We start from the raw sequence: 12,732 nt of genomic DNA, 5'->3' as shown, positions 1-12,732 counted from the left end.
GCGGGCGTGCTCGGGCCCGCCTCCGGTCACACCCACTGCCGAAGCCTGCAGCAGGACCGGAGGACGCCGACCAGGCGGGCGGCCCGCAGCTGGGAGGAGGCGGGCACCGGAGGGGCAGGACGGCGTCTTCCCCTTTGTATGGGGGTGGAGCCGAGGAGCTGGGGCTGGTGGGAACGGAGAGGGGAATAAAGGTGCGAGCAGAGCAAGCCAGGGAGGAGTCCCTGGACTGGCTACAGGAGTGGCAGGGGGGGGCCACCAGCCACACCCAGGCAGTACCAGGCAGACTACAGGGGAGTGACGCAACTCCCCGCTGAGTCTGGATCTGAGGCACGCTCCGTCTCCAAAGAAGATTTTTCCGTCTCCCAACCAACGGCCCCAGCACCTTCGCACACCCAACGGGCGAACGTTGGGCTAGTAGGACTACGGCAGAAGATCCGGACCCCGGGCGGGGGCGAGGAGCGGCTCACAATTATTTAGGCTGTAAGAATACCACCTTTCTTGAATTGGTTACAAGGAAATTCTGACACCACTTTAAGTTTAGCTCCTCAGTCCCCAGCATCAGTAGTTAAAACATCTCAGGCAGAAAGTTTTCATTACTTTCATTTTTCAATTTACAATACCCACCTGATATAGTAAGGAAACAGATCAACAAAGCCCCACATTCACTCTGACAAAACAATCTCTGGCCATAACAACACCACTCTACATTGGACAAACAGGCCAGGTCCTGTGTAAAAGAAGGAATGAACATAAATCTGACATTAAAAATCACAAAACTCAAAAACCAGTGGGAGATCTTCCAGGACATTCCATTGCTGACCTAAGAATGGCAGTCCTCAAACAAAGAAGCTTCAAGGGGAAATTACAATGTGAGATTGCTGAACTTGAGTTCATTCACAGATTCAGAACAATGTGCCCTCCAGGGCTGAATAGTGCTGGTCACTGCACCTCAAAAAAGATATTATAGCATTGGAAAAGGTGTAAAAAAAGGGTAACTAAAATGATTAAAGGGATGGATTAAGGGATTAAGGGGATGGAACGTTTTCCCTATGAAGAAAGGTTTAGGAGGTTAGGGTTCTTTAGCTTGGAAAATGACGACTGAGGGGTGACATGACAGAGGTTTACAAAACTATGCGTGGGATAGAGAAGGTGGAGAAAGAAGTACTTTTCTCCCTTTCTCACAATACAAGAACATACAAGAATTTTTGGGCACTCAATGAAATTAATGAACAGTAGGTTTAGAACAGATAAAAGGAAGAACTTCTTCACCCAAACAGTAATTAACACGTGGAATTCTCTGCTGCAGGAGGTGGTGGTGGCTACAAGCCTAGACAGTTTCAAGAGGGGATTAGACACACATATGGAGCAGAGGTCCATCAGTGGCTATTAGCCACAAGGTATAGATAGAACACTATGTCTGGGACCATGATGCTCTGTATACTTGGTGCTTGGGGGGCCATGGTGGGAGGGCTTCTGGAGTTCTGGCTCCACTAGTGGATCAGGCCAATGGCCCACCCAGTTCAACACTCTGTGTCACACAATGGCCAAAACACAGGTGTCATCAGAAGGTCCACCAGTGGGGCCAGAACTCCAGAAGCCCTCCCACCATGGCTCCTCCAAGCACCAAGGATACAGAGCATCATGGCCCCAGACATAGTGAACGGCAGGGAATAAGTCCAACCCTTCCTCTTCCTCCCCCCACTAGGCCTTGACAACGGTTCTCTGGAGGCCAAAACTACCAATATAGTGGAAAGAGGCAGGTAGACCTGTTCTCCGGAGGCCTGGTCTACCCCTGTAGAGGACATTTTGTGTGATGAAATTTGACTTGATTCCTCTTATAGTGTTTAAACTATTCTTAAAATATAGTTAAAATACAGTTTAAAAGAATTCATTCTGAGATTTTTACAAGATTATGGAAATAATCCTATAAATAAAATTATGCAATAGTCAAATGTAAACTTGCCCACAACTTTAATGCTACTAACTTTTTTTGCTCACGAGGTAAATTTCTCCTCACAACACTGTGAAGCTTAGAGGGAACATTGTGAACTCAACCATCATGTTCAATAATTGTCCACACACGCACCTTTGCTGTAATATTCTTTTATTTATTTATTTATTAGATTTATATCCCTCCCTCCCCAAACGGGCTCAGGGCAGCTAACAAAAGAGGCATATGCCATAACTGAACAGCTAAAAACAGAATAAAACAATCCCTCCCACCAAAGTGCCGGTGCTCTTGATATTAGTTCTTATCGGTCCAAGATGGGGTTCCGTTGACCGGCCTAACCTGTCAGCATCAGTTCAGGAGTTTATTACTATTGTCCCTTCATGACCAGTTCTTTAGGTCATCTGGTCATCTTCCCAGGGCCAGCTCTCATCCAGATCGAATCCACCATCGGAGATGGCAGCTCGGTGGTGGTCCAGTGGTGACGGCAGCTCCTATGCGAAAGCCTGGTGGAAGAGCTCCGTCTTAAAGACCCTGCAGAACTGCGCAAGGTCCCACAGGGCCCGGATCTCCCCTGGGAGCTCATTCCACCAGACAGGAGCTGCCGCCGAGAAACCACTGACCCTGGTTGCAGCCAACTTGATGTCCTTGGGGCCTGGAACAACCAAAAGGTGTTGCGCCCCTGACCGTAGTGCCCTTGCGGGAACATATGGGGAAAGGCGGTCCCTTAGGTACGCTGGACCCTGGCCATCAAGGGCTTTATAGGTAAGAACCAGCACTTTGAAGCAAATCCGGAACACTATAGGCAGCCAGTGCAGTGCCTTCAGCACCGCTGGATGTGGTCCCATCTAGTGAGACCCATCAGCAGCATGGCTGCCGCATTCTGCACTAGCTGCAGCTTCCGGATTTGCAACAGAGACAGCCCCATGTAGAGAGTGTTGCAGTAGTAAGATGATAAAAGGCCGACTTGGCAGTGGCTGCTACCTGGGCATCCGTCATTAAAGAGGAGTCCAGGAGCACACCCAAACTCCTAACCCTCGATGCTGGCACCAGAGGCACCCCATCGAAGGCCGGGAGAGGGAGTCCCAACCCTGAACCGACCCAACCTAGGCCCAGGACCTCCATCTTCGCCGGGTTTAGTTTCAACCGATTCAGTCTGAACCAACCAGCCACAGCTTGCAATGCCCGATGAAGGTCATCTGGGTCGGAGTTCGACCGGCCACCCAGCATCAGATAGAGCTGGGTGTCATCCGCATATTGATGACACCCAAGCCCAAAACTCCGGGCAAGGGGGCGCATATAGATGTTGAATAACATCGGGGACAGTACCGCCCCGAGGCACCCCACATTCAAGAGGGTGTCTCCGGGCCTGCTTATTCCCTGTCCCCGAGGCACCCCACATTCAAGAGGGTGTCTCCGGGACTGCTGATTCCCTATCCCCTTTGTCCCCGACCTTGCAGGAACGAGGCAAACCATTGAAGGGCAAGCCCCTGAATCCCCACGTCGGCAAGGCAGTGGGCCAGCAGCTGATGGTCAACCGTATCAAACGTGGCTGACAGATCTAACAACAGCAATGCCGCCACACCACCTCGATCCAGATGCCTACGGAGGTCATCAGTCAGGGCGACCAATGCCGTCTCCGTCCCATGACCCGGGCGAAAGCCAAACTGGCAGGGATGCCCTTTCTATAAGTTTGCCCAAATAGGGCAAATTGGACACCGGCCGATAGTTGGCCAATTCAGTCAGGTCCAAAGATGGCTTTTTAAAGAGGGGGCGGACCATCACCTCCTTGAGTGCTCCAGGGAACTGTCCCTCCGAGAGGGACTTGTTAATAATCTCCCGCAAGGCACCTCGAAACCCCTCGTGACCCACTTTAATGAGCCAGGAGGGGCACGGATCAAGGTCACATGTGGTTGGGCACAGAGATACGAGCAATCGGTCAACTTCGTCCAGGCTGAGTGGGCTAAAACATTCTAAACCCAGAACTTAAGGCATGCAAGGGGCCTCGGGTCCGCTCACTGTCCCAATTGTGGCGGGGAGGTCACGTCGGAGCTCCAAGACTTTCTCTGCAAAATAGCTCGCGAAAGCCTCACAGCCAATATCCAATTCTCTATCATTTCGCCTGCCCTGAGGCAGGTCTGTCAGCAACCAAATCGTACTAAATAATTGGGCCGGGCGTGAGCTAGCAGATGCAATCGAGGCCGCGTAGAAATCTTTCTTAGCAGCATTAACTGCCATCTCATAGGCTCTCATAAGCGTCCTATAAGATGCTCTTGATGCCTCGTCGCGAGCACGGTGCCACCGTCTCTCTAGTCGTCTCAGCCCTCGTTTCAGCTGCCGCAATTCCTGGGTATACCAGGGAACGCACCTAGAGCGAGTGCGGAAAGGACACCTGGGAGCGATCGCATTGATTGCTGTGGAGAGCCGGACATGCCAATCCTCCACTAACTCATCCAACGAGCCACCAGGGGGCCTCGGATCCTGCATCGCCATCTGGAACCGTGACGGGTCCATTTGACTCCGCGGGTGAGCATAAATCTGCTTACCGCCTTCATAGGGTCGTGGTGGTACATTCAGACGGGCCTTCAAGGTCAGGTGGTCCAACTATGGCACTGCCTCAGCAGTGATCTGGTCCACCGTCACCCCTGCCGCAAAGATCAGATCGAGCATGTGACTGGCCCGATGCGTGGGGACCGATACAAACTGCGAGAGCCCCAGCGCCGCCATGGACGACACTATGTCCATAGCCCAGCTAGAGGTTGCGTCCTCGGCATGGACATTGAAATCACCCAAGACAATCAGTCTAGGGTGATCCAACACCCAGCCTGATACGGCCTCCAGCAGGGATGGCAGGTTATTGGCCGGTGCATTAGGTGGTCGGTACACCAGCAAAATCGCCAAACTCTCCTCAGCCTCCAGCATCACACCGACAAATTCTAAGCCTGCGATCTCTACACTCGGGAGCGCCTTGAAGGAGTAATTTCCCAAATAAGAACATAAGAACATAAGAGACCATCTCACCATCGATTTATATAGGGGCATTATTATATTGGCTGCTCTGTTTTCAATACCCTTCCTAATAGGTCTCACCATTGATTTATATAGGGGCATTATTATATTGGCTGATCTGTTTTCAATACCCTTCCTAATAATCCCCAGCATAGCATTGGCCTTCTTTATTGCAGTCACACACTGTCTCGACATTTTCAGTGAGTTATCCACTACAACTCCAAGATCTCTCTCTTGCTCAGTCTCTGCCAGTTCAGACCCCATCAATGTGTATTTATATTTAGGATTTTTGGCTCCAATGTGCATCACCTTGCACTTGGCCACATTGAACCCCATTTGCCATGTTGACGCCCACTCGCCCATCCTTGACAGATCCCTTTGGAGTGCCTCACAATCCTCACTGGTTTTCACCACCCTGAACAACTTCGTATCATCCGCAAATTTAGCCACTTCACTGCTTACTCCCAACTCCAAATCATTAATGAACAAGTTAAAAAGCAGTGGACCAAGTACTGATCCCTGCGGTACCCCACTGCTTACCTCCCTCCACTGAGAAAATTGCCCATTTATACTCACTCTCTGTTTTCTATTAATTAGCCAGTTTTTGATCCATAAAAGGACTTGTCCTTCTATCCCATGATTTTTGAGCTTACTTAGGAGCCTTTGATGTGGAACTTTATCAAAAGCTTTCTGGAAGTCAAGGTAAATAATATATATTGGATCCCCCTTGTTCACATGTTTGTTCACCCCCTCAAAGAACACTAACAGGTTAGTGAGACAAGATCTTCCCTTACAGAAACCGTGCTGAGTCTGCCTCAATAGGTTTTGTTCATCTATGTGCCTACTAATTCTTTCCTTAATAATGGTTTCCACCAATTTACCCGGTATCGACGTCAGACTGACTGGCCTGTAATTTCCCGGATCTCCTCTGGAACCCTTTTTAAAGATGGGAGTGACATTAGCTACCTTCCAATCCTCAGGAATGGAGGCAGATTTTAAGGAAAGATTACATATCTTTGTCAGGAGATCCACAAGTTCACATTTGAGTTCTTTCAGAACTCTCGGATGTATGCCATCTGGGCCTGGTGATTTATCAGTTTTTAAGTTGTCTATCAGTTTTAGGACCTCCTCTCTCATCACCTCAATCTGACTCAGGTCTTCCAACACCCCTCCTGAAATCAGTGGTTCTGGAGTGGGCAAGCACTTCTCATCTTCCACAGTGAAGACGGAGGCAAAAAATGCATTTAGCTTCTCAGCCATTTCCCTATCATCCTTCAATACTCCTTTTACCCCTTGGTCGTCCAAGGGCCCCACTGCCTCCCTGGCTGGTTTCCTGTTTCTAATGTATTTGAAGAAAGTTTTATTGTTGGTTTTTACGTTTTTTGCTATATGCTCCTCATATTCCCTTTTTGCCTGCCTGACCTCAGACTTGCATTTTATTTGCCATAGCCTGTGTTCCGTTTTATCAGCCTCACTGTGACTAGCTTTCCACTGCTTAAAGGAATTCTTTTTACTTTTTACAGCCTCCATTACTCTGTTTGTTAACCATGCAGGCTTTTTCCTATACCTGTTTGTGCCTTTCCTAACCTGCGGAATATATATTTTTTGAGCTTCTAGGATCGTAGTTTTAAATAGATCCCAAGCTTCCCCAATTGTTTTGACCCTTTCTACTTTTCCTTTCAGTTTCCTCCCCACGTGTCCCCTCATATCAGAGAAATTACCCCTTTTAAAGTTAAAAATGGTTGTGTGAGTCTTTTTGGCCAATTCTCTATTTGTACAAATGATGAACTCAACAACATTATGATCACTGTTTCCAAGCGGTGCAATCACTTTTACATCTCTCACCAGGTCTTGAGTGTTACTTAGGACCAAATCAAGGATCGCCTCTCCCCTGGTAGGTTCCGTGACCATCTGCTCCATAGCACAGTCATTTAGAGTGTCTAGAAACTCAATCTCTTTTTCCCGACTAGAACACATATTGACCCAATCAATGTGTGGGTAGTTAAAATCACCTATTATTACACAGTGTTTTTGTCTAGTTGCTATCTTTAAGGCATTCATCATTTTATAATCCTCCTCTATCTTTTGATCTGGTGGGCGATAACAAACTCCCAGTGTTAAGTTTCCTTTTGGCCCCCCTATTTCAACCCATAGAACTTCCAGAAGCGAATCCAATTCACTTAGCCTCTCAATCTTTCTAGACTTTATACCCTCTCTGACATACAGAGCTACCCCACCTCCAACCCTTCCCCCCCTATCCTTCCGATATAATATATAACCGGGAATCACTGTGTCCCACTGATTTTCCTCATCCCACCAAGTTTCAGAAATACCCACAATGTCTATTTTTCCCTCCGACACCAAGCACTCCAACTCCCCGATTTTACCTCGGACACTTCTAGCATTTGTATAGAAACAGCTGTAATTTCCCTTACAAGTTAAGCCTGCATCCTTCCTCTTGCTATCTCGAGTCGTTGTCCGGCAGTCCATGTCACCAGCCATGGCCTCTGTGGACAATTTCAATCCACCTCCCTGTAGAAAAGCAACCGGTACCCCCTCACCTCTCTCAGATGAGCCAACCCGAACCAGAGACTTTTCATCTCCTGTCGGCTTTCCCCCAATATTCAGTTTAAAAGCTGCTCTGCCACCTTTTTGATTTTAAGTGCCAGCAGCCTGGTTCCTTCTCGGGACAAGTGGAGACCGTCTCGCCTGTACAGCTCCCTCTTGTTCCAAAAAGTATCCCAGTGCCTAACAAACCTGAACCCTTCCCCCCTACACCATCGTCTCATCCACGCATTGAGACTCCTGATCTCTGCCTGTCTCTCCGGCCCTGCGCGTGGAACAGGTAACACTTCTGAGAAGGCTACCTTGGAGGTCCTGGACCTAAGTTTCCTGCCCAGCAGCCTAAATTTCTCCTCCAGGACCTCACGACTGCATTTCCCCACATCGTTGGTGCCGACATGCACCACGACCACTGGCTCCTCCCCAGCACTATCTACCAGCCTATCTAAAACACGCGTAATGTCCGCTACCTTCGCACCAGGCAGGCAAGTCACCATACGGTCAGTACGCGGGTTCGCCACCCAGCTGTCTACCTGCCTAAGGATCGAATCACCCACTACCAAGAGCCCCCCTCCCACCCTGCTCAGGGATGGTTCCTTGGTGCAAAAGGAGAGCCGCTCGCCTCTGGCAAGGTGCTTTCTTAAATACTGAATTACAGTCAATCCCAGCCAAACAATGCCCGTTCCTCTCCCGCTCTCAATCAGCCAGGACTCTGCAAGAACTCTAAGCGCTTCCACACACTGCTAAACACAGTTTTCCCACACAATATCCTCAGCTGAATCCTCTCAGCTGAAAGCAAGTAAAAAAAAAAAACCACTCACCCTCTAGCAGCTTTCTCCTGCTCCTGCTCAGAGCTCAGCTGAAAAGAGCCACTCCTCCCCCTAGTCCATGATTGGCAAAGGACCGAGTAACCTGGTGGGGCCAGTTAGATGAGAGCCACTGTCTCTCCCTCCCTTACCCAGGTCTCGGTCACGTATGCCAGGTCTGCCTGTTGTTCAGTCACAAAATCCCGAAGGATTGAGGTTTTGTTGTTAATGGACCTGGCATTGCACAGTACCAATGACAGAGGGGGGTTTCCATTCCTAGCCCCACTGCCAGCTACCATTGGGATGGGCCGTAGGCTGGAAGGGCGCTGAGCCATTTTATATCTCTGCGTCCTTCCCTTCCTATACTGCCTAGGCCCACCGCTAAACTTCCCCCTCCCCTAGAGCACCGGAATCTGCTGTTCAGACATCTTTGAATCACGTTGGCCGTCTCTGTTAGACTTCAGACCACCAATGCCAGAGACGACAGGAAAATCCTACTGCCCCTAAAGCAACAGACTAAGCTCACCGTTCCCTGCTAGCAATATATAAAGTGCTGTTATACAATTGACAATTCATCAAATTAGCAATTTCAGCTACCAAAAACAACTATAATAACTACAACTGCTGCGCTAGTGCCACTACATTATAACAGTTAAAAACCCTATCCCCAGTAGTTACAATCAAACAGCACAACCATCCAACATCCACACACTAGCAGTAAAAATCCTCATCCACCCCCACTCATCCTTTCACATACACTCACTATTGCCGGGCAGTATTAAATTTTTAAAAAATCCATCCTGTCAGCATGGAAGAGTTCGACCGCTTGCCACTAGAGAGCCGTGTTGTCTTCGGCTCCTCAGTTCTCCTCAGCCGCACTGCAAAGTCCCTGCAGGCTCTGACTCCCACAGTCCGTCTCAGGCAAGGCCTCCGGGTTAGGCGATTGTAGACTCCACCAGGACCGACGTCCCAGCCATCCCGGCAGACCCCGACCCTCAGCCGGCACCCATGCCGGCGCGTCACCACCCGCAGGTTCCCCGGGCCACCGCTCAGGTCCCAGATGGTCTCCAAAAGGGCAGGTGGCCCTCGTTGCGCTGTACCCGGTCCGCCAGTCACGAGCCACTGGCTCGTCTCCGCCGCCTACACTTGCTCCACTGTCGCCAAAACAGCACTGGGCCCCGCAGCGTCGGCCCCGCACGGATCTCACAGCTGAGGTAAGCCAGGCCCCGGGAATCCCCGTCCAGGTAGGGGCTGGAAGGGTCCAGTGCCATGCCACAATACCCCCAAGCAATGTAGGTGGTCCTGAGTCGTTCCAAAGGCAGAGGGGGGGGGCAGATGTTCAATAGGGCCTCCACGTTGCCCCGCCACTCCTCCCAACCACTCAGTCAGGCTCACCTCGTGCCGCCGGCCAGCCGGCTGCTTCTTCGGGTAGTTATCGCACCAGGGTGCGGCGCCTATGCATTGGGTGGTTAGGTGTAGGCCATGCCGAGGGCTATGCTGAGGGAGGAAAAAGCAGCGGCAATTTCTGCAACGCCAGCGTCTCCAGGCCACGCCGAATTTCCAACCTGGGGTCCACTCTAACATAGCTGGCAGAAAGTGGGAGACCCGGTGTTCTTTATCTCCCTAGAACTGCTGAAATTAAATTAAAATGGAAGAGCTCGAGCACCAGAGATCACAACCGGTCGCCATCTTGGATATTGGCTCGATCACCATTTTCTGAACGCCTATCTACTGACATGTCTCTCTTTAACAATTGGCTGCTTACTACAGGGCCTTCAATTCATTCAATTAAACAAAATCCACCTTTTCCCTTGCTTTCCAGAATCCTGCCTATTATGACCTGGAAGCGCAAGATCTGGCCATATGGCACGTTCCCAACAAAACCCCAATGAAACAATGGCGGGACACCTCTCTCTTGAGGTATCGCACTGAAACTGGGTTCTTAGCTGCAGAAGGAGGCAACCTCCTCAGGCTGTACCAGGTAATAATGGCTGCTTGGTGACTTGGCATTTCTGCCTGATGACTCTGCATTTGGAATTCAGGAAGTGAAGGCAGGCACTCCTGAGGCTTGTGGATCTTCCTCCCCTATTGTGAATGATGGGGACTTATATTCAACAAGTACTTGCCCAACTTGAATATTTTGTAAATGAATGGTAACTGAGGTATCACAAGATACTATTGTGCCCTCCTGACAAAAGAAGTAGGGTCATAAACAAAAATCAGTAATCACCTCTGGCCCTGACCTGGATTGTCCAGGCTAGCCCAGTCTTGTCAGACGTCAGAAGCTAAGCAGGGCTGGCCCTGGTTAGTATTTGAATGGGAAACTGCCAAGGAAGTCCAGGGTTGCTACACAGAGGCAGGCAATGGCAAGCCACCTCTATTCGTCCCTTGCCTTGAAGGCTCTACACAGGGTTGCCTTTCCACCACCAATCACCTCTCAGTTTGTTTCTCCTTTCAGAAATACCCGGTAAAATTTGGAATCGGCAGCTGTCCAGGTAACCATGGCCCAGCGGTGCCTGTCGTCTATGATAAAGGCAATGCTACGAAGACAGCTGAGTATTACTCTCCAAATGGGCAGAGTACGTATTTTTTATTTGCTCAGGCTCTACAGTCAATTTCCAAAAATCTGCATTCTGGCAAAACAAATCAGAACCAACTCAAGTGTTGTGTGTTTTTCTCCCTCCTAATCTATATATACTCATCCATGTATTCATAATAAGCCTAGTAGTGCAACTTCAAATGGGGGAGAAATTCTCTTGTAGCCTTCCCCCATCCCCACCCCAAGGTACAAAAAGAATGGCTGCTATCTTGCCCAGCCACCTTCCCAACAAATCCTGGTAACAACCCTAGCACAGTCTCCTCCAAGCCCCATTGGATGGCTGCCTCAGCCAAAAGGGAGGTGGGGGGGGACTAAGCCTCACAAGTAGATAACAAGACCTCTAGAGAAAAGTATGTGAGAAAAGGAAACTGGGTATTGTAAAGAGGATGTTCTTCCAGACTTTCCTAATCTCTATGATTTCTTCCTTATGTTGTCTCAGGTGAATTTGTATCTGGCTTCATTCATTTTCGAGTGTTCAATCGTGAGAAAGCAGTCATGGCTCTCTGTGCTGGGGTGAAAGTCACTGGATGCAACACAGAACATGTGAGTATCCTGGCTACAGGCTCTCGCCCTCTGCCAGGGATGATTTTAAAACCTCTTGTCAACAACAGCTATGCTCTGTAACACCTGTTAGTTGGACTCCAAATGGTCGGGCAGTCACCAAAACAATCTGAGGCCAAACCTCTGCTGCTCAACAGAAACATCTGAACATAAGAACATAAGAGGAGCCAATGGCCCATCCATTCCAATGCTCTGTGTCACACAGTGGCCAAACCCCAGGTGCCATCAGGAGGTCCACCAGCAGGGCCAGAACTCCAGAAGCCCTCCTACTGTTGCCCCCTCCCAAGCACCAAGAATACAGAGCATCACTGCCCCAGACATCGTGTTCCATCTATACCTTGTGGCTAATAGCCACTCATGGACCTCTGCTCCATATGTTTATCCAATCCCTTCTTGAAGCTGTCTATGCTTGTAATCGCTGCCATTTCCTGCAGCAGTGAATTCCACATTAATTATTCTTTGGATGAAGGACTTCCTTTTATCTGTTCTAACCTACTCTTCATTCATTCATTTCACTGAGTGCCCACAAGTTCTTGTATTGTGAGAAAAAAGTACTATCTAGTATTCAGTTTATTAATGCATTCTGAAACAACACACAACTTTTTAAAGTCAAATTAACACACTGGTGCTCTCTGCTACTGACCTAATATACCTCTAGTAGCTATTTTGTATGCATTTGCAATTAAAATTAAAATTTGCTGGATTTAAATTTGTCCCTCACTGCCCAGTTCTAATACCATCCTCTGTAGGGTTGCCAGCTGCTCCCAATTTGTGTCATTTGTTTTACACCAGTTTGGTGTAGTGGTTAAGTGCCCGGACTCTAATCTGGGAGAACCGGGTGTGATTCCCCACTCCTCCACTTGCACCTGCTGGATGACCTTGGACAAGCCGTAGTTCTGATAAGAGCTGTTCTTGAAAAAGTGCAGTTTCTGTCAAGAGCTCTCTCAGCCCCACCTACCTCACAGGTTGTCTGTTGTGGGGAGGGGAAGGGAAAGGCGTTTGTAAGCCCCTCTGAGACTCCTTTGGGTAGTGAAGGGGGGGGTATAAATCCAATCTCTTCTTCTTCTTCTTACATTTCCTTCCTGTCCTTAGCACTGCATTGGTGGAGGAGGCTATTTCGCAGAAGGGGATCCTCGCCAGTGTGGGGATTTCGCCTCCTTTGACTGGGATGGCTACGGGACACACACTCAGTGGAGCGTTTCTAAAGCGCTAACTGAATCAGCTGTACTGCTCTTTTACCGTTGATG

The 12,732-nt window shown here is 49.2% G+C and overlaps 1 protein-coding gene across 1 annotated transcript in view; it reads left to right on the top strand.

Moving 5' to 3' along the window:
- Positions 1-12,732, top strand: part of LOC107107958 (intelectin-1a-like) — a 23,604-nt gene extending 10,872 nt beyond the window's left edge. The window contains exons 5-8 of the mRNA XM_015408331.1: positions 10,148-10,306; positions 10,784-10,904; positions 11,364-11,467; positions 12,578-12,732. Of these exons, the coding sequence (XP_015263817.1) occupies positions 10,148-10,306; positions 10,784-10,904; positions 11,364-11,467; positions 12,578-12,730 (537 nt within the window). The 3' untranslated portion in view covers positions 12,731-12,732. The remainder of the gene's footprint in view (positions 1-10,147; positions 10,307-10,783; positions 10,905-11,363; positions 11,468-12,577) is intronic.

Source organism: Gekko japonicus, unplaced genomic scaffold (assembly GCF_001447785.1).
Source record: "Gekko japonicus isolate JY-2015 unplaced genomic scaffold, Gekko_japonicus_V1.1 scaffold457, whole genome shotgun sequence".
Taxonomy (NCBI): domain Eukaryota; kingdom Metazoa; phylum Chordata; class Lepidosauria; order Squamata; family Gekkonidae; genus Gekko; species Gekko japonicus.
The sequence above is the reverse complement of the archived record's forward strand: the minus strand, read 5'-3'. Positions and strand labels throughout refer to the sequence as shown.